Source organism: Etheostoma spectabile, unplaced genomic scaffold (assembly GCF_008692095.1).
Source record: "Etheostoma spectabile isolate EspeVRDwgs_2016 unplaced genomic scaffold, UIUC_Espe_1.0 scaffold00569284, whole genome shotgun sequence".
Lineage (NCBI taxonomy): Eukaryota > Metazoa > Chordata > Actinopteri > Perciformes > Percidae > Etheostoma > Etheostoma spectabile.
This window is the reverse complement of record NW_022605038.1, coordinates 3,304-25,864: the sequence shown is the minus strand read 5'-3', so window position 1 is coordinate 25,864 and position 22,561 is coordinate 3,304. Positions and strand designations below refer to the sequence as shown.

The following is a 22,561-nucleotide window of genomic DNA, read 5'->3' as shown; positions in this document are numbered from 1 at the left end:
TGGATGCCATGGACCCGCTGCTGCCGTAGACACGGAGGCAGACAAAGATGCGAGAAGGAAGATCAGTTCTCCGTGCCCTCCTCCGTGCCCACCCAGCTGGACCCGCGAAGGTGGAGATGGTAAGAGCCTTCTCTGGGTGTGTGTGTGTGGTGTGTGTGTGTGTGTGTGTGTGTGTGTGGGTTGTGTGTGTGTGGTGTGTGTGTGTGTGTGTGTGTAAGAATGAGGGTCAACTTAGGTCAGTCATATACCAAAACCTGTTTCAGGCTTGTGTCGTTGTGCAGCCTAACACATCTAATCACACACTCACACACACTACTGTGTCGAGCTACCTGACAAAACAGATAAAAGTAATGATCAACATGTCTGCTTCTAACTTTGATCCGACTTTTATCACAAAAGTGAGTGTAACCTCCTCTGTATAGCATCTGAAGCATCAGGCCTGGCCACTGACAGACAGTTACATAACCAGTCTAGCACAACTTTGCAGGGCATTGGGTGTTACTCTGTCTGCGGGCAGCACTGGGATTAATGTGAGCTGTGCAGCATCAGTTTTTGGAAGCCCCAAAAGTGATGAGGAATCTCTGCCTTCAAAAGTAGCCGGGGTGGCGGAAGAGGAGGCGGAGGAGCAGGAAGTGGGAGATGCTAACCGTTAGTTATATTAAAAGGGAGATTATGTGCCTGAGCAATAATGCCCTTACCACATCTGTGAAACAAAATATAGAAGGTCACATTGTTAGTCATATTTTTCGAAGAGGTGGGTAAGTGCAATAAATGCTGAACGATTCCAAAGCAAATGCAGGTGAAAAAAGCTGACATCAGACGCTATGTTAGTGAAATAGTGCAGTGTGAACAGGAATAATGTTGGCCTGTGCAGTATGGATGCAGCTAGCATTTATTCAGCAGCAACAGCCCATAAAGGACATTGGTGTAACACTGAGAGATAACTTTTGGACACAATTCCCCTGCAAATAAAAGGTTAATTTCTTCCGCTTTTGAGTCAAAAGCCGTTCATGCCTTACTGACAGATAACCCATAGGGAAATAATATTAGAGACCAGGTGCAATATCTCATTTCCTCCCAAGATTTTGAGATTTCACAGTGCATCTGCTAGGAGAGCTTGTTTCAGGCTGAAATGCGAAAAATAAACTAATAAATCAATAATAGCTGGCACTCAAATATTTCTCACACATCTGTTGTTTACAGCTTAACTTGCAGTCTCTCTGGCTTTGGATACTTTCTTTTACCCTTTCATTTCTACATTTGCTTTTTTTAAGCAACCCAAAGTGTCACATCTGCACAGTATTTGGGTTAAAGCAACTGTTACTAATGTGTTGATTTAATAACCCAGTGGAAATTTGTCATTGTACTGAAACAAACTAACCGGAAAGGTTTTACAGTGTTGCTCATTAATGCCAACGTCTTCGATTATTGACCTTTTCTACATACATTTCAACCCTTAAATGCTCATTAACAGCATCATTTGAGCCTAGTCAGTTCTTTCGCTATAAGACCTCCTGGCAATTTGGAATCTCAGGAAGATTACTGCAAATCTTCTGGCACAAATATAATGGGAATAAAAGCAATAGCATTCCTGGTGAAGCTCACCAAAGCGACCCTAGGTCTCTTATAAGATCACCTGTTGCTAAAAATCCTAGTGGAGAAAAAATCTGCTGCTGATTTGAGGAATTTCCTCAATGCTTAACATACCACAGATCCAGTTGAGGGGGATGATTCAGCTGAAATTCATTTTGTTAATGCATGATTACGCTGCCTACATGATAACCTCTGTTTGATGTTTCTCTTTCTTATTTCCCTACTCACCATTGCAGTGTAGGCTGCCACCCTAACTGCCTAATGGTCATGTCATGGGGATGCGACTCAACTGTACTTGAGATGTGTCTGAATGCAGCCAACCACGACTCTCCTTGATTATTGACCCTAGCATGTCAATAATCAGCAGTAGCTGACCAGATGCTTTTTTTTCACTTTTTTTACAAACCACCCTGGAGATTTAACTTTCACAAATGCACCTGTCATTTGCCACCTGCCCTATAATCTACCGTTTTGATTCTGAGGATTTGATTAATGAATCATCAAGCTTGAATGTCGTTTTCAAATCGATAGCCTTCTCATGCAGCCCTGTGAGCTTTGCTCAACAGTATCTTGTCCTTTTGTTGCCCTTATCAAACGCTGACCCTGATGCACATTCCCACTGATAGTGACTGAAACCAGGGTACATGTGAGGGTCAGCTGAGTTCTTGTGTGCAACATTTTCAAAACGCAGCCATAAAATTGACAAGCAGTAGCATGGGAACAGAGACAGGCTGAGAGATAAATGGAAAGAGTGAGAAGGTCTAAATTAAACAAAGTGTTGGGGACAAGAGTGAGGGAAAATAGAGAAAGATAATTGACAGAGGGCATTTAAGAAAAGGGATGAGAGAATAAACATCAGACAAGGAAATTACTGATTAAAACCAAAGAGATTAGCTGTGGATGCCTGAGGCCTGAGGGCAAGGACAGCTAATGATAAGAACACATTTTCACTGCAGCACAACCAAAGCTCTAGAGTCCAGTAGGGTCTCTTTTCTACCCAACCAAGCATACTTCATTCCACACATGTTAACACATTAGTTCTATTTACAATGTACCAGACCAGAGAGAATGTCTTGCTAGCTGGAAACAGGAAATAACACATTTGCTTTCCATTGAATAGGACACCGTAACTCCAGCTAAACGTAGATACTTGCAATGGGAGGTTTCCAATTCCAGGTGTAGTCTGTGTATATATGCAGTCCTTCTGCCTGGTTGATAAGGGTTAAAAATGGGTAATGTTCTTTAATCAACTCTCACCTATTTTTTATTTATTTTTAGAAATTCCTCACTGGAAACAAATGAAAGTCTCAATCTCGTTATGTTTCTTGAACGTCAAATCAAGCTCTACACAGGATTATTCACAGAATAAATTGAAAGCCTTGTACAAAAACAAATACTGCAAAGGATTTATGTTTCACTGCATGGTCTTAATGTTAAGTGGATAGGTTGTTTCTCTATGAAGAGGTCCTCAGGACACTGTACCCACCCAGCGGTGCCAATGTGCATTATAAACTACCAGATTAATGCATTGAAGTTGAACATTATGTAACCACGAAGGTCATCCTACCTATCCAAACTAAGGTGGGGGATTAATGATTTATGATGCAGGCACTACCGTGAAGTGACAGTGAGGTTGTAGCTGCTACATTTCTAACTTTTGCTTGATTGTTCTCAGAAAAATAATAACAGACAATGCATTGACGGATCAGACGTGCACAGTTGGAGTAGTATTTTGTCCATCTGTCCTCAGCGTCACTGGCCACGGCATGGGTTGTGTGACTGCTTAAACCAAAATTACTTACGGGATATACCTAACTTTACACAACAGCCTTTAACAACACAATGATGGTGTGTAAAACCTTGAAGGATATTTCAGTGAATGCACAGATACGTGTGCTACTAACAGTAAAAAACATTAGGGCGGTTTTTAAAGATCAGTGTTTACTGTAAAGATGTATGAAAAGCGTTTTTAGTGGGTTTCATTACTGTTTAAATAGTTTTTTTAAACACATCTAGTCTCGCATTGCCAGACCTTCCTCTACAGCGCTGCGGAGAAGGGTCTGGCTAGTTCACACAGCGTTCCGAGATGGGAGAAAAACGTCCTCTGGTGTATTGGCATTCTTTAAACTAATCCCAATCGCCTTGGGCTAAGCACCGGACGGAATAACGGTACCTCTGCAAAATTGCCTTGGGAAGAAACTTGTTTTGGTGTGTTTGAAAGTTGTTTTAGTCACTCAACAGAAAACTCAGATTGGACAGATAGTCTAGCTGGCTGTCTCAATTTACCATGCTGAGATCTCAAGAGCAGTTAACCATAATCCTCATAAATCGACTGGAGTTTAGAATGCCAACTCAAAGAGGTGGAAGGTGAGGGATATTCGGCCAAAAAATGAAGAAAAAAAAATCTTCCGTTGTTACTCGAGCAATCCCCTAAATGATTTGTCGTTGATATAGACAAATGCATCACACTGTCAATTTTGTGGGGAAGACCTTTGAAACAGACATGTTAATAAATGTTTGTTCACAGTTAGCTATTTGATTAGAGATCGCTGTGAACTCAAATTACCTAAAAACAAGTTTCTGTGGTCCCTTAACTTGTGAAAATAGCTTGTTAAGCCATCTACATCAGATATTTTGTGAGCCGTCATCCTAAACCAAAGTCAATGATTGAAACATTGTTGGGCCAGTAATAATATCTGTGTAAGAAATCGTGATGACAGGTTCAATACGTGTATAAAAAAAACAACTAACTCAACTCTGGACAAAACAAATCTTCAATAGTAGCTTATTTCTACAATGCAGGAGGTAATTGCTCACTTGGCTTTATGATAGAGTTATATCATCACATTTAGCCTATTCAAGCAAAAGAGTGCCCTAAGTAAACACAAAACCAGGGAATTGAATCTATACCAGCTAGCTGTACGTGCTGAGAAATGTGAAACGAATCAGTTACAAATCAAACCAACCGGCAGCCGTGCAGTGCAGCTTCACTGAGCTGGCACAGGTGTTACCGTAATAGGCATTTCAGACATGAAGGGTGACAACCTGATGAAAATACCGTGGGCCTGTAGGTGCTTGACCTTCTGATAACCATGTTAACAAAACACTCAGAAAAGTTCACTGTGTCTGAAAAGGCTCTCAGACAGGGGGTTACCTTTTACGCACATTTTTTTCCCCTAAGAGATGTGTGTGTAAGCGTGTCTATATGAGTTTGTTAGAGTACTGCATTGAATTGTTATGTTGAAACATTTTAAACCTCTAATTGGATGCCTTGTAATTCATTTAAATTTGTTCCCCCACAACGTGCAGCGTATTTAGTTCCAGTGTCTGAATAATGAATATGTATGATTTCAGCACGCAGAAAGAGGCAGATTCAGGACACTAGTGAGTTACTCCAGAGTCAAAAAAGCTGCCCACACATTTTATGCCTACACGCTCAGCTGTGATTGGCTTGGCAGGCCCTTGTATCACACAACAATCTTATTACCATAACACGTTAGAAAATAGAGAGAGAGAGAGTGATGCATCTATTGTATATTTCATAACACTTAGTTATTGTTAGTCAGAAGGAGGTGTTTTATTATTGTTAATCCTTTTACTATAAATAATCAAGGGTTGGCGTTGCTTGGATTTAAATCATAACAATAGGTGAAAATAACATTTCAGAAAATAACTGAAGTATTGGCAACAGAATGTACTTACAAGTAAAAGTACTTATAATGCAGAGCGTTTCCTGTATGTTATATTATTGATGCATTAACATGTAAGGAGTACTTTAAAGCAAAACTAGAGAACCTTTCACACTTCGGTCCCCCCACAGGTTGGAGGCAGAATTGTCCCATTATGTCTCACTGGAACCACAGATCTGCTACCCAATCTGGCAAACTTGCATAGTGCGGTTATAGCTTATATACTTAAATAGTAACTGAAAAATTGCTTTAGTTGGAGAGACACTCTCCACCAATAAGTGATGCTGAATGGCATAAAAAAACAAACAGAACACCTATATTTAAACTGTGAACCACCCACCGCCAATGAGTGATGGTAAGAAGGCTATTATTATTTGGTGGTATGATGCAAGATTGTTCAAGGCAGTTTAAGTAGAAGTGGACATGCATTTGATGGTGAAATAACACTGGAAAGAATAATTGAAAAACCTAAATGATTACGACCAAGTGATGGGAACATGTAGTGTAATACTACGCACATTTAAATATCCAGGCAGCCTCCATCTATAACAAGATGTAATCCACTTTCAGGAACAATCTGGACAACATTTTAAAAATGTTGTTACGCAATGATATGCATTTTCTCATTGCATAGTTGTCACAGAAAAAAATCCTCTGGAGACATTACGTACGTCAGAACCGCAAGGCTACATAAAGACTGTTGGTATCAGTCTGACCTTGTTCCTTTAGATGGGGCTGTCTTTGTTAGGGGTTCGCTTAGCATAGCATGGTTTGACAGACTCTCTCTTTTTCTCTTTGCTAAGATTCGACGTCGGAGGCCGACACCAGCCACACTCTTTAGATGACAGAACCACCATCCCCAGAGGAAAACACGGCCCTCACCAGGTAGACCAGATCGTGTGTACTATTGTTTTATTTCTATTGTTTTGTTTTGTTTTTTTTCATCTGAAAGAATGTCTCATCTTTACTTCCTTTCTACTATAATGTTAACAGTTAAAAAATTATGAATTAATAACAATTTACTATAGTCCAAGATGTATCTCATTCTACAGCACCGTGGGTTAGTGTTGGGTATTACTGTACATATATCCAATATCTGTAAACCGTGATTTGGTTGCTTTACTTCTATAGTGGGTTCTGGGGGAAAATGGAGCCTTGAAAGCCAACCTGGTTCACACAACCTACCATCCACCCTCACTTAAAGGTAAACACACTGTTTTTAATATATTTAAATGTGTGTTTGAATTCACATAACAAATGACACAAAATAAAATCATTTGTGAGATCTAATTCTGCTGTGGCAACTGCATGTGTTTATATCTGTTTGGAATGTGTTTATCCAAAAAACACAGTGAGGTGTGTGTGTGTGTGTGTGTGTGTGTGTGTGTGTGTGTGTGTGTGTGTGGTGTGTGTGTGTGTGTGTGTGTTGTGTGTGTGTGTGTGTGTGTGTGTGTTGTGTGAGATTACGAGCAGACACAGCTGTGAGTCTGTTCAGGATCATCCTGGATTATAGGATGGGCACACAGCTGCAACATGGTCTCACATATACACGGCTACAACCAGAGTCACAAAACTTAAACACACAAAACATCATTATTTTACCCTTACGATCAATGTCTACATTGTTTTACTGAAAGTGTATTGGTGTGATTAATTGCATTTTAACAACGTGCCTACACTTTTTGTATCTCTTCATTTCAGAATTGATAATACTAGATCTCACCACATATTATCAACTTTAACTTTTCACCTTGCAGCAGTGTACTCGACTCCATGACATCACTGTTGGGTGTGGTTACAGGTGCAACAAAGCACATTTCTGACCACACCCAACCACATCCATCAGGGATATATTCAACCGAGTGGAATGGCCTGTTCAAAGATCTACCAAGTTTTAGTTTGGGTTTTGGGAGAAAATATCAAAGGGGTAAAACTACTATAAAGTACTATTATTGATTAGCAAAAAGAATATCAAAACAAAACCATAAATTATCTCTTCCAAACATTCATCCATCCATCTTCTGTCCATTAATAGATTTTATTTGTAAAATCGGCGCAGTGCTCCTTTATTCTTTATCTTGTTTGTATTTCAGCTGTCCAGAGGATGTGCCAGGCCCACCTGGCCTCCCTAGACATGTCTTCTGTGGACAAAGAGGATCCCTCTTCTGGGAGGAAGAGGAGGAACGCGAGAAAGAGAGCCAGCAGACAGCCTCAGCTACAGGTGGGTCACACTGGACGGTCTTTCACATTATGCCATTTTTCTTTCATATACTGTACTGGCATTTGTGCCACACATCGACATTGCTTACACTTTGGAAATGCCTTTCTTGTCAGATCTAAGGGAAGAAAGCAAACCTCTCAGGGATCAGTGTGCTCCACCTACAGTTGACAGGAAGTGGTCATCTCAGCCGTCACCACGGAGACACAGAGGAGGCCAAGAGAGAGAGGATGTAAAAGGAGAATGACAAAAGAATAGGGCTCAGATGGAGACATGGTGTAAGTGTGGAACAGTGTTGCATTGCACACGTACTGTACGGGCATTGTGTGTGTGCCTGCATGGGTGTGTGTTATTTGGGTCTGTGAGTGTGTGCATGCATGTGACAAAAGTTGAATGTGGAAAAGAGATACAGAGAGAGAGAGAGAGACAGAGAGAGAGGAAAACAGACAGACATTGAAGGTCAGAATATGAAGGACCAAGTATATGGAAAAGTTTAACGTATGGCCAGGGCTGCAATTCCAATCAGCCAAGGACAATGCACAAGAAACATGAGAACTGCATTTTCTCAAGCAAATACATGTTTGTTTTTTTAGGTTCAGGATTCAACAGCATTCTGGGACTTTGGGTAGTTTTTCCAGAAAACTATATCCAAGTGTAAAAAATCAGATTTTGTTCCAGGGCATGGAACATAATGACACTGGTCGTAAAAAAACACACCTCAAGAACAATTGTAAAGAGCGTATGATGCACACAGCTCAAGATAAGATGAAATAACACACAGTATAAACCATCTTATGCATATTTTACATATATGTAAGATTCTGTTTTATCTGTAGTGTGATGGTCAAAATGCATAAAAGTTTTAGGGCCGTTATGGGGTTATTTTAGTATACAGTACACAGTTATATAGCAGAGTCAATCCTTATTGGAATTTAGCTAAGGAACTGTAGGGCTGCTTACAAAGTTAGTACACAACTCTTTTCAATTGGCTATCTTCAACTTTGTAGACGTTTGCATCCAAGGTCAAGGAAATCAGAGTATGGCTTACAGACGTTTTGAGCGCTGCCACAGCCACAGCAGACCAGATTAAATAATATCCGACTAATCCAACGAATCACAAAAATGCAGCACAGTTTTTATGGTGTCATATTATGAACAGGCTTTTTTGTAACACGGCGATGAGCAAGCATTATGTGTTTGTGACGGCAAAGATGATCGATGGAGACTGAAAGAAGACCTATTTTCTTTAAACAATGTATATGATGAGTGTATAGGTTCATTATTGACCTTGTATATAAATGTTTTGTTTTGTTTTGGTTGCTAATCAAACAATTATAATGGGTTGTTGTTGGTATTTGTGTGATTGTATGTCTGTAAAAGGAATCTGTAGGAATGTAAAATGCTCCAGTCATATCTTTTTTCTAAGAAAAGAAAGACAAAAGGCTTTATTTGGATATTGCAAATGACAGCAGACATTGACATTTATTAAATGAAGACCCTGAACACCTTTTTGCACTTTTATAATCTTTGCTCTTGTCCATTTGTAAGCAGCCTCAGATGTTCACAGACTATATATGTCTTCTTTACCACGGCTATTAGCAACAAGTATTCGCAAAATCAGAATACATTTACATATTTTTGGCTTGATATTTGAGGAGCAACTCAAGTTGGCAGAGTAATGACACCTGGTGTTCAGTACTTCTAATTATACAATCATATTCTCAGATGCATATCTAAATTTGATCATTTAAAATAAAGCAAACTTTTAGCTGTATTATCAGATTTTTTACTGCTTCCACTAATCTTCATCCCCATCTTTTTTAATATCAACAATAAGTTTGAATCAATATGATGCTGTTATGCAATATGAGTCTGAGATAAGAACACAGGAAATACAAATTCTTTTAGCGTCTTTATTCATATTATCAGAAATTTCAAAACAACATGTGACTCATCATCAAAAGCTGGAAGCGTTACATTCTTGATGCTGTAGTTGCTGTGTTTGAACTGCAGGGGTCAATGTGTAATTACATTTCTAACAGAAAGAAAACCGTCACCTTATTCACCCTCAGAAAAGACATTCACTGGACAGAGGAAATTAAGTAAAATATTTCATTTACATGTTTTTTTGCCTTGCATTTTTGTCCATTAAGAGTTAGTTTGAAAACTATTTAAATGATTGAAGATCACAATCTAAGTAACCTCTCATCCCCCAAAAAACAAATATGAGTGAGTATTATTAGCATCACAATTAGCCCATTTTCTCATTGTCTAATATGCTAACCCTTGCATTTACCTCGGCCTAATCTATAATATTTTTTATCTGGATACTTACTTTCTCACTTTAATCTTTAATAGCTGTTATCTATCCTCTTTTTCACACTTATTCCTTCATGCCTTTACAAAAACACCCCAGACACATCATCAACCCCCACCCTCATGTCCTGAGGCAATGTGTAAACCTCCAGCCTGATCAGGGTGTAGCCGCTCTCCTTCAAACTAGCACAGACCTGGGCCTCATTCAGTGGGACCACAGGGATCTTTACCCCAGGCCCCCCAAAATAGTAACTTTCTCCCAGAGCTCCGATGAGCAGCAGGTGGCCACCAGGCCGCAGGAGCCTCCCAATGTGGCCCAGGGCCCTGATGAAGGCAGCCAGGTCAGGGCTGACACTCTCCAGACAGAAGCAGGACACAAGACAGTCAGCCCCTGCTGAAGGAAGGATGTCAAGGGCCAGAGGCTGAGGGCAGTGCACGTCAATGGGGACAATGTCCATGATGACCTGACGTAGCTTAGCAGCCTTCTCTGTCCAAGCTGAGGGCCTGTTAGAGGCAATGAATCATCAAATTAGATATAAACGGCTATTGTAAATGCATACAGCATTTCACTAGTTAAGTATTTCATACTGTGTGTTGACTCGGAAGCACACTGCATTGCATGATGGTATTTAGGTGTTCAATAGCTAAGGACGTAGCTCTAAGGATGACATTGAAGGTCTGTTGGTCACTCGGTCCACCACTTTGGTCCTGATTGAAATATCTTAGCAACCTTTGCATGATTTGTCATAGAATGTTGTACAGACATAAAAAATCTAAAATCTAAATGTGTCCATGACTTACTGATTTATGACCAAATACTTACAAAACTAATGATATTGTCATCAGCCTCAGCTGTACTTTGCACTTTTATTATTGTCTCAGTAGGCGCAGTACAAGAATGACTCATTACTCAAAAAGGAGGGCCAGAATAAAATGTGAGCTCTTGTGACCCTTGAAATAAGATGATTTTTTGAATTGTGAAACAAAGTCTGAGGGAAAATGATGTTGCCACAAGTAGGGAGAAAGTAAAGAAAGGAACTCTAGAATGCTATGAAAAAATCGATGTAAAGTGAAAAGAGTAGCATTCTTATTTTCTCTCTAAAGAACACCGTACATTACAAATATAAACCATTTCCTGAAGATGATACTAGTTAAACATTGTCATTTGTAGTGAGTGATATTTCAAGATATCTCAAGTCTTTGAAACTGAGTTTAAAGGGATCTGGTTGTACCGTCGTCCCTCCAGCTTGCAGACGTGCTGCAGGTATGGGGTCCAGTCCAGGCTGCAGCCTCCCTCGTCCTGGAGCCAGCCCCTCAGCTCCTGCCTGTTCACTTCCAGGAAATCTGTGAGGAGCACCTTGTTGAAAACCTCACAGCCACTCAGCACCTGGTACAAGGTGGGACCCGAACCTATGTCCACCAGCAGCTCACCACTCACATCACCTGGAAAGGTCAGAGAGAGGAGATGTAAGACTCTGAGAAAGATCTAAGTGAGAGTTCTTTACCAAAATGCCTTGATTAATATGCAGCTTCTATTCAGATATCTCACAGTTATTGCATAATCACAACTTCCGAATGTTAATAAAATGAAAATGATTTAAGAGAAAAGAGCTTGGATTAATGATTTTTGTGAAAACTTCAAAAGGTATTTGGTATTAGCATCTGTTAGGTCTAATCACACTTTGTCCTTTATTCAGAATCAGAATCAGAAATACTTTATTGATCCCCAAAGGGAAATTCTGTGTTACAGTTGCACAAAGTACATAAATATCAGAGTAGAAATATAAATAAAGTAATATAAGGAGTGTGGACATGCACAGTATTTACATAGTTCAAGGAATTTTTATGATACAGTATTTACATGATTAAGGAGTTGTAATGGTGAACAGTAATAATGAACTAGAAAATTCCGCAGAAATTTTATCAGTGTGCCTGCTACTTGGTGCACATCCGAACAGCTATAAAAGTTAATAAAAAATAATAAGTGTCTTAACCCTTCAGAGATATAACTTTTTAAAACCTATTTAAGATGTTAGGACGTGTGTGTGTGTCTGTCTGTGTGTGTGTCTGAGAGAGAGGGAGACAGATAGATGTCCACAGACAGACATACAGACTATGGTTGCCTGGTTACTAAGGACCAATAGGAAGCCTGTTATCTCTGTGATGTCATCTCTTTGATATGTAGTCAGTTAACGACTGCACCTGGCACCTACTGTTACCAGCTATTAAGAGACTGATCAAGCTCTCAAACAAATGATCATATCACCAAAAGGATACAAGATATCAATTAATTGAGGTTCTCGTGGGCACCATGAGGCCTTTGTGAACGTATTGATATAAAATTTATGTGGATGACCTTAAAAATGTGGGCGTATCAGCGATGTAAAAAAGTCCTTTGCTCTGCGTTTTGCTCAGAAATGTAGACGATGTTTAACATTACAGTGAATGGAGGAAAATGTGGAACTGTTCTCATTTGAAAGGTCGCTGAGCGGAAAGTATACATCATATCACATAAATGAGCACATTGGATGAAACTAGACAAGAATACCTACGTTTTGATGTATAAATTGTCCATGACAAGTTAGAATTGTTGGCGTGGGAGCAAGTTATAGAGAAAAAAAAAAGATAACTTTTTTAGTCTCCCCACTCTGTCCCCCACTCTAGCTCCGAACATTCCGCCACATACACACACATTGGAAAATCTGAGCCGGTCTGAAAACGGGACGATACGTAAACTGGGATTCTGGAGTAACCGTGCTTGATATCTGAACGCCCATTCAGCGCAATAAACACCAAAGTCTTGTCTTCGGTTTAAACTTTTAATCATGTTTCTACGTTAAAGTATGGCGACACAGCACGGTCCCAAAGAGGGGGGGGTTTTGAGCGATGTTGAGCGATTTTCCCGAACATTTCCCATTCAAGTCAATGAGAAAACTTTGCCGTTTTTTTGCCGATTTCGGTAAAACCGCGCGGCACATCTCTTAGAAAAATCATAGCACACCATTCCCGATCAATACCCACATGTCGGTGTAATGTGGTGCGCGTGTTGGCAACGCTTTGGGACTAGTAGCGGGACGAAATTTGGCGGAAGATTAAGAATAAGAAATAATAAGTATGGGCAATAATAGTCATTGTGCCGATTGCTGCTTATGCAGCACATCGGCACACTGAATAAATAGTCGCAGCAGAGTATTGCACAAATTTTAAGCAGTGTTATTGCACAAAACAGATAATATTGTCCAGGAATCAAACTCACTAAGTGTGTGTGTGTCAGACATGTAGAGGGAGGAGTCATAAAGTTTGATGGCCACAGGCAGGAATGACTTCCTGTGGCGCTCTGTGGTGCATTTTGGGGGAATAAGTCTTGCACTGAAAGTGCTCCTGTGTTTGAGCAGCAAGTCATGGAGTGGGTGGGAAACACTGTCCAAGATGACATGTAGTTTGGACAGCCTCCTCCTCTCTGACACCACCAACAGAGTCCAGCTCTCTATTCTACTTCATCACCTTAATTCTTCAAGAATTTCATTAAAGTTAAATAAAAAATAACTACGGACAGTGTCACACTGTATTCTGTGCCTGTGTGTAATGTAAAGCCTGTGTGTAATGTGTGTAATAACAACAGAGTGAAAACGTTGTAATTTCCCCTTGCAGGATTAATAAAGTATACATTATTACTATTGTTGCACCCCTTTGCTGTGATTATATCACTCTGAATGAAGAACTTTAATCCAGATCACGTTTTTGATGGGATCAAATTCTAAATAAATACATTTATTTGACATTTTATACAGTGGTCCCTTTAATTCAGCCTGACATGTTCAGTAGGTTTGAAAATCTTGTGTTTTAGAAAAACAAAGATCTTTGGGTTTGAACAGTGTTTGGACCCACTTTAAAGCTATAAAATAAATAGAATAAAGTTATATTCACCAACTTTTGCATATTTTCAAAAAAAAGAGTGAGAATAACAGAGAAAAGTTCCCAACATCTGAAACATTTGCCTCTGATAGAAATCAAATTGTTAGTGTTGAATCACACATACACATATATTCTCATTGCAACCAATGACCTATTTTAATAAACACCAGCAACATAAGAGGTCCTCATCGTAATCAGGCAATATGTTTAACTAAATTTAAATGAAGTTAACCCGTGTCCTTACCTTCAGTGAAAGCTCTATGCAGGCACGCCAGTTTCCACGGCACAATGCTGTCCTTTCTTTCAAAATCAGCCCGTGGTGGAGTGTAGTTATACTGCAGATACGCAGCAGGATCAAATCCCTGGTAGCAGGCTGCCATGGCCGCCACTCCTTTCTCTGCTCCCTTTTCTTCCATCCTCCTGTTGTCTTTGTGACTCTACCCAACACCTCTGTTTACTGGTCAGCCTTCAGGTGCTTATATACCTGTGTGTCTGTGTCATTTTGTGTTTGCTTTGGGCTACTCTGAGTTTCATGGTCAGAGATAGCAATCCTGTTTTTGGGCCAGTGTTCCACTCGATAGCATTTGTTCTGTTCATGTTCCCTGCCCTAAGGCGCTGATACCATCAGATCACAGGGGCTTCCTCCAACACTAGGCCCACTAATGGACTCCTCACAATGGCTTTCAGGTCTTCCACCCACCTCTCAGATGCCCGCCATATCTCCACAATCATTCTAAAGGGCCTTTTACATGCAAACAATAGACCAGTTTTGTCTCAGGATGCCCTGTTCGAAAGACACAAAGAGGCTTTTCTCCATCTCCATGTTGCAATTTTACTTTAATGATGTTGAGTGGTGGAGAGATGGGGAATTGTGAGTAGTAGCAAGGGAAAAGAAAAGTGTCTTATGTTGACAGGCGATAGTAGATGATTACAAAGTCAGAGGTTGCCGTACAGGGCGCAGAGAGAAGCCGTATTGAGTATCAGTACATTTAAAAAAACAATGGAATCACAAAGTCCATCAAAAAGGAACAAGATGACAGTCAAGAGAAAAAATGAGCAAAGATAGATTTAGGTAAAAAGCTAATTTGATAGCTTTAAAACGGACAGACTAAGAATGTCAACAAACAAACTCATCTCACTTCACTGTAGATTTTTAGTATTGGGGTTATTTTGTGCCAGGGAATAAAGGGTATTTATTGCTTCATTAAAATAGCTTACTAAACTGTAACACCACTAGCCACAGCAGCCAGCTGAGTAAACAGGGATCCTCATCCCGTGATTCAATTAATTGTCCATCTATTCCCAGAGTATCCCAAAGCAGCAGCTAAACCAATGTGGAACATGGCCATGAAGTGATCAAACGTATTCTCCCCAGGAGTCTCTTAACACCTCGCTCATCCCTGGCAGCTGAACCAGAATACACACACACGCACACATATACGCGCACACACCTGGCCCTCTTCCCCAAAAATATTGTATTGAATAGTGTCCAATGGAGCCGTGGTATTTTGGATGTGGAATTCTGCCAGGTGATCTGGTTAAAATTAGGGTATTTGGAGATTACAATTAGAGTCAGACTAGAGTCAAAACAGGGTCGAGAGTTTTCCTTTCCAGGAGAATGTGAATGCAGAGCATATTAAATTCCCTTTGGCAAGACCTCTGGGTGTGCAAACAGTCAGCGTGTATGCTCTTTGGACAGAAAATGGATTGTAAAAGCTGCTGAATGTTCCCATTTGCAAATACAGCTCAAGGAAGAAATACAAGCTTATTTAGGAACGTAGACATAAGTATATATTTTGTCAGAGTAAATTAATCAGCTGTTGAAAGATCCTCAAATGTATTCATTCACGGTTAGATTATTAGAAGTGATTCATTAAAATTCACATTAAATACGTGAAGATTCCATTTTAACCTCAGTGTTCTCTTAGTGTCATGTTTTTGTCCTTGTTTTTGTCAAGTTTTTTTGTGTTAGTTTGTGAAGGTCCTGTTTTATTGTTTCTGATGTCTTTCACCTGGTTCCCAACCCTTGTGTCAACTGCCTCTTGTTACCTCGTATTTAGTCTTTGTGTTCCCCTTGTCCGTTGTCAGATCATTGTTGTTTCTGTTTGACGTGTCTGTGTGTTTAGTGTGACAGTTTTGTGCAACAGGCCCCTGGATCTGTTGCACAAAACCAGGATAAGGGATTAAGCCGGGATGTTCAAGTTGTCCTGGATAAATTCAGCTTTGACTCGGTTGCACGAAACCAGGTTGAATTAAACCCAGCCAAGTAACCATGGAGATTTATTCTTTGCAGCTAGCCTGGTCCAGAGCAGGCTAACAGCCAGGTTAAGATTAATCCTAGAGTCTCATGTGTTAAATCAGATGCCGCTCTGATCCCAAATAAAAGTGTTCAACAGTTATTCCGTTGTCTTTTGAATGTGTTCTGCTTTTTTTATTAACATGCATTACTTGTCACGAGTTTGATTTAAACCCTATAGCAGTTGTTTAGATGGTTAGAAATGGTTGCACTGGCACCCAGATGTGGAGTGGCAATCGGGAGAGTTGGGACTTTTCCCGGTGGGACTGTAGTGTTGCGAGGCTGCCTGGCGTGCGGCCACTACCCAGTGGCCGCTGCCTGCCGGCAGACCTGTGCATTACATCAGTGTCCACTCTCTCTGTAAAAGGAGAGATGAGCAGCGTGGCGTCCGTGGTCTGTGCAGCTTTAGATTTATACAGGACGCTCCGGAGATTAAGTGGGACAATGCAGCAATATACCCAGATGACATTAATGGCAGACTGGTCAGACCAATACATTCATGATTTCATTTTCTTGTTGCTTGTACTTCTCCAATAAAGGACAATTTGTGTTACTCCTTAATATGTAGGCCTAATGTTTTTTTTTATTATAGCTTACATCGGTTTCACAACCTTCTCAATTAGTCTCATGTCCCCGGACCAATAACGTGGCCTATGTACTGTGCGTAAATAGTGTAGTTTACATTCATCACACCGGGAACACCACAATGCTTCTTAATCTTTTTATTTTGGTGCTGTCAGAAAAAAAAAACTGAATGAATATTGTTTTACATATGCTCACAGCGTGTATTGAAGTCACTTCTTTTTCTAGTTTTTGTCCCTTTCTGATATTTCTGTATGAACATTAATTGTAGAATTAGAAAGAATTAGATATAGCGTACAGAGATTTGTGCATATGGTTATAAAACATGTTCTCGCGTTGTAAATAAGGGGTTGAAATTAAGCCTAGAGTCCTTAGGGTCCATATCCCGAGGAACATTAATTCTCTCTGCTCACTTTTAAGGCAAAGGCTAAATACTACATTTTGTGTATATAGTGCTTTACATGGTAGGCTAGTCAAAGACACTTTACAGTAAAACCAGCACATTTATCACATAAAAACAGAAACACAAAACTAGCATATTTAAAGCAAATAAAACACAGTGTAGCCTACAACTTTGAAAAAATGTGGAGTGACTATAGGCTAAGTAGATATTTTTACACCCTCACACATGGGCTTTTTCTCTCCATTTGACAACAGCCGGATTTCCCTTTTTGCATATTTTTCCCCTCCTCGTTACTTTCCATTACAAGCTGCTGCTCATTGGGTAAAACATATGGCGCAACAACAACCTTTAATTTGGGAATAGCCAACATGCTAAGCAAATGTAGACCTGTTTACATTGGTTTTGCCTAATAGCATGCTAACGTTTGCTAATGAGCAATAAAGACAAAGTAGGTTACAGCTGAGGATGATAGGAATGTCATTAGACAGAGTATTAAACTAAGTGTTTTTTTTTAATCGGAGGTGGTGCTAGATGAAAAAGCAAGGGACCCCCAACGTTACTACAACTCATCCTGAGAGGGAAATGAATGGCTGTACCCAATGCCATCACAATCCATGCAAAACATATATTTTAACAGAGGTGATACTTGTGAAGTAATATTGTGAGGTGTTGCAATCTGATTTGATATTAAGTGTTAGGTGTTACTGTTAGTTGTTAAAATGTCACTGTCTTCTGTCAATGTTGTATTCATTTTGGTCAGTTATTTTTTATGTTCCAAAATGAATATGGAGTTTAGGTTTAACCATTACACTGTTTGTTTTAGTAGGAAATATCAGTACTTTTAGCAATTGTAAGGGATCAAAATCAACACACCTGCAATAAGTTAAATGTAGAACATGTTAAATACACACACACACACACACAAACACAAAACGAGTTAGTGGATTAGTGGAGCCAGGAGTAAGGTAAGGGTCAGTTTCTTCCCCTGAGTCAGATAGACTGATAAAAGGAGGAGGAACACAGAAGAACAGATAAAGGGCAAGAGCAGACAACAGAGAGATGAACAGGACATATATAATGGAATAATACACAATCAAGCCAGAGCTACAGGAACCAATTTAGTTATCTATGGTCCTAGGGGCAGTGGGAGCCCCACAGTGTCCGTCAAATATGCTTTGGGTTACTTTTCATTTCGTCACAGCAGGATAGTGCAAGTACAGAAAACTTTCATCTCTACTGCAGTCCTGTGATTTTTCCACCACATGAAATGTAGTTTTATGAATATGACCCTAATGAGATAAAAATAGGTAATATTTGGTTACATTGACTGCAATCATTACATTCCAAATAAATGATGTGTTTTACCTTCAATAAAAACAATCTATGTTTTGTTTTGTACAATATACAATTCTCAATATAAAGGGCAACAATATATGCAACCCTATGGGGCGACCATAAAACAGATTAACTATACTTTCTTGTTCAGTCTCACAGGAAGTACATTTTGTCTTTTTTTGACAAAATGTAGTATGCTGAGAATCAGGTAAACAATAATAGCACGTGAACATCAAGTGTATGAACTTCTATCATCATATAGACAGAAAAAGAAGAAAGAAATGTACAAGAAGATATACAATTACAATTAAAAAAAGCTCTACAGTTTACAAAATTTTGAAACATTTTTTGTTATCCTACATTCTGAGTGACTTCGGTAGAGATTTTAAGAGTCAACACTGGTCAACTCTCAGTAATCTCACTCTTAAGGTAAGTGAAACAGTGGGCATGTATCTCTCTATTAAGTGGAATTTTACACAACATCAGCCTGATGTCTGTATTATATGAGAGGCGATACATATTGTTGATCATTTTAAGTGTCTGGACATAATTATTGATTCTAACTTAAAATTTTAAAAACACATGAAAAAGATATCCAATTGTGTCAAAACTAATTTAGCAAATTTTAGACATATAAGAGACCAGTTACCAATAACCCAAGCTAAACTGTTTTTGCATTTAATGATCTTCTCACATTTAATTTAGTGTTCTACAAGCTAGTCTGAGGCAGGTGTGACTACACTAAAACCCATAAGTACCCTTTACAAACAAACGTGAAAGTTCAAGAAACAACCATTACTGCACCATTGTAAAAAAAAAAAAAAACACAACCTATTAACCTTTAACAGTTTTCTCTGTTTTGTAGACATGTGCCTGATGTATAAATTGACCCATGATCTTGCACCACCACTACTCAAGCAATGTGTGTCATTTTGCAGAGATAATGTAAGGGTCTCCAAGAGAGGTAAGAGTTGACTGCTACACTCAATTTAGGAAGACTACATTTGGTCAATCAGCTTTTTAATTTACTATAGTAAAAAAGTGGAACTTAATTCCACTTCACAAGATTGTGTAAGTCTTAGCAGTTTTATACAGATTGTGTAAGTCTTAGCAGTTTTATACAGATTGTGTAAGTCTTAGCAGTTTTATACAGATTGTGTAAGTCTTAGCAGTTTTAAAATGTCCTTGTAAAGACTTGGCTGAAGGCGAATCAACTATGATCAATGATCTTTGTATACCATGGAATGTATATTTTATATAGCCTACTGGTACGGTATGTAATGTTTGTCATAGGTTATTGTAGATGTGTAGATGTAGATAGTGTAGATTCTCTTATCAACTCCTACATTAGGCCAATGTGGTGGGATCAGTGGAGAACTTGCTTGGACGCGTGTTCTGCATGCCAGTAAACAATGTCTACACGTACTGTCTGCATTTCGGTGCTGTGACCCATTTATTTTCCCTTTGTCAAATTCAAACCTTAACGCGACTGACACGAAACTGATACGACACTGACACGCACTAACACGGTGAAAAGTTGTCTGCTTTCCCCGTTTTTTCCACACACCTGTGTACCTGGGGCTGATTACCTTTATGCCTTCCAAGGCAATGCGCCACCCAGTGCTCAAACATAAAATTGCAGAATTTATACATGGTATATAAACAAAACAAAACAAAGTGTTGTAATGGCTCCAACAGATAGTGTTGTCTATATTGTGTCTTATTGTCCTTTTATCTCCCTTGCCCAGGGACCACAGATGTAAATTAGCTTAGCTGTATAGCTAACTCTGGTACTGGGCTTTAACTGTGCATGGTCCCTGTCGACAGTACCGACAGTCTCTTATGTTGAAATGTGAGACTTTAGGTCACTTCCGTTCCTTTTCCGTATTTCGCCGGCCGGCTTGACGCCACATCCTGCCACTTCACCGCCAATTTATGAAGCTTTTTCTGTTGAATAACCTTATTTTTGTTTTTAAATGTCAACGCGACCAAGAGTAATACATTATTCGTTAGTCCTTTAACTGCAGCGGAAATTAATTTACAGACGCAGTGGTAAGGTTAGCGAAACGACTCGTTTACACTCGATGCAAACTGCAGGGACAGCTTCATCAGCCAGGGGAGGAGTCGTGCACACGCAGAGTCCACCTCTTTTGAAGTGTTGTGTGATGAATGAAGGAATAACAGGTTAAAGATGAACTAAACTCAATAGAAGCCGTTACACAGCGCAGGTACCGTTACGTACACAAGACAAGCCAAACTTGGACTTCAGGAGGTTAAGTAAGAACAAACGCTCTTTGCTGTCTAGGGAACCATGGAGGGTAACGTTAATTATATTTTGACTGTATACTACATTAGGACACAATACTTTTTATGTTGCCATAAAAATCAGATATAATACTCTCTTCTAATTCTTCTCTGTAATACCACAGTTTAACGCATTTGATGGTGATATATTTCTCACTTTCTGTGATAGTAAAGGCATTAAAGTGACAATGCTGCTACGAAGGCTGACTCTGTGTTCAAGGACCCCGCTGGATTACCCGGGACACGTATGCAGCTTTCTCACCAGACCACTGACACAAGGCAAGCCACGCTGCAGAGCTACATTGTGGTACCAGTTTATTCCATGTAAACACTAGTATAGATCAAGGGTGTAACTTTGGTTTGAGAAGGAGAGGGGACTGAAAACAGTGGGTCTGGGGGTCCTCAGCCCACAAAATGTTCTCAATTTGAATCCTTTTTCCTGCATTTCTACATACATTTAGTGACTATGGTGATACAAAATCCAGTTGATCATAATGATAAATTATGCCAGAAAGAATAGTAGACAACTAAACTCTGTATAAGAAAAAATTCTTACTTTCTTTATTGTTTAAAATAAGGGTGCTGATAAAATAACATTAAACAAGTTTTTTTGTTGGGGGGGGGGGGTTGACACAAACAAACTAGATTTTGAAAAAGAACATGGCCCCCCCCCCCCCCTGTTCCCTGTGGAAATGATGCCCTGGGTATAGATCATTCAGTCTGTTCTCAGGCATCCAGCAGCAGCGTGGACTACAGAAAAGTAAAACAACAAACTTGTAACCGGATCTTTAGATAAAATTAGATGATTCTGTTGTTATAATAAAGGCTCTGTTGCTGAATCGGTTTTTTTGATTAGTCAATTGACCGAATAATGAAAGTTTTCTGATATTTTTCAAGCCAAAATGCCAACATTTTTCAGTTGTAGCTTCTCAGGTTTAAAGGGTTTCTGCTTTTCATTAATAACTGAACAGCGCAACTGATTGTTTGGGTTTTGAAATGTTTTCAACAAAACAAGCCATTTTAAGACATAACCTTGGGCTTTAGTGACCTTTGGTGAATAAAGCTCACTATTTTCTGACATTCTATAAACCCATATGAAATAGATTAATCAGTCAACAGATTAATCAAAACTAAAACAATTGTTAGTTGCATATTGTATTAAGTAATATATCATCAATGTAAATTATTCTAAATTGTAAAAAAGAAAAAGGTTTTTGACTGTTGGTCTGAAAAAAAGCAATTTAAAGAGGTCACCTCAGGCACTGGGAAATTGATAAAGAGTGATAGAGTCTTGGTTTTCTGCTGTTTGAGTCAATATCGACATAATAGTCAATACAGTATCTGCGAGCAGATATGGTGAAATCCAGATGTGCACATAACACTTTGTTTTCTGACCTACTCTAGTCTGAACAAGATGTCATCTATCTCTCTCTCTCTCTCTCTCTCCTCTCTCTCTCTCTCACATGCGCTTCATTGCTCCAGAGAGATGTGTTATGTCAGCACAGGCTTTTCTGCTTGCCCTGCTGATATGGCAGTTTGAAGGCTGTGATTATCTGTTTCCCAGGTTACAGATGAATGTAGGCAAGGCTTCACTCTGTTTGTCTCTGTCATGTAATTCAATCAAAGCAGCAATAGATGCTTGTTTGCACTTTTTTTCTTTTCTTATTTTGCTCTCTGATTCAAATGTATGTAAATTACATGAAATGAAGGAAGGGGAATTTTCAATTTTTTTTGCAAGTCTTTGCCCTTAACTATTGATTAACGAATTATAAAAATGTAGTTCTGATTTCTCGTCATTGGCTGGTCTTTCTTTATCTATTTAGGCATCATTCCATGGTCGCTCAAATTACTTCTCCTTGTTTTCCAAAACGTAACATTGAATAACATGTTCTTTTTTACCAGTTATGTTA

The 22,561-nt window shown here is 39.3% G+C and overlaps 1 protein-coding gene and 1 pseudogene across 1 annotated transcript; one reads left to right on the top strand and one right to left on the bottom strand.

Moving 5' to 3' along the window:
* Positions 1 to 5,627: 5,627 nt before the first annotated feature.
* On the top strand, positions 5,628 to 9,541 carry LOC116684756 (protein phosphatase 1 regulatory subunit 1B-like; annotated as a pseudogene).
* A 338-nt stretch (positions 9,542 to 9,879) lies between these two features.
* LOC116684757 (phenylethanolamine N-methyltransferase) lies at positions 9,880 to 14,239 on the bottom strand. The gene is made up of 3 exons (XM_032510190.1): positions 13,976 to 14,239; positions 11,049 to 11,259; positions 9,880 to 10,320 (listed from the first exon to the last, which is right to left on the bottom strand). Exons 1-3 carry the CDS (start codon positions 14,145 to 14,147, stop codon positions 9,900 to 9,902), a joined length of 804 nt encoding a protein of 267 aa, XP_032366081.1. The 5' UTR covers positions 14,148 to 14,239; the 3' UTR covers positions 9,880 to 9,899.
* Between the last annotated feature and the right edge of the window lie 8,322 nt (positions 14,240 to 22,561).

Excerpts from the sequence above, each read along its gene's own strand:
- LOC116684757 (XM_032510190.1), bottom strand. The coding sequence starts at position 14,147 with ATGGAAGAAAAGGGAGCAGAGAAAGGAGTGGCGGCCATGGCAGCCTGC. Across the intron at positions 11,260-13,975 it reads GCATAGAGCTTTCACTGAAG|GTGATGTGAGTGGTGAGCTG; the intron begins GTAAGGACACGG and ends TGACCTTTCCAG. Across the intron at positions 10,321-11,048 it reads TGCAAGCTGGAGGGACGACG|GCCCTCAGCTTGGACAGAGA; the intron begins GTACAACCAGAT and ends TGCCTCTAACAG.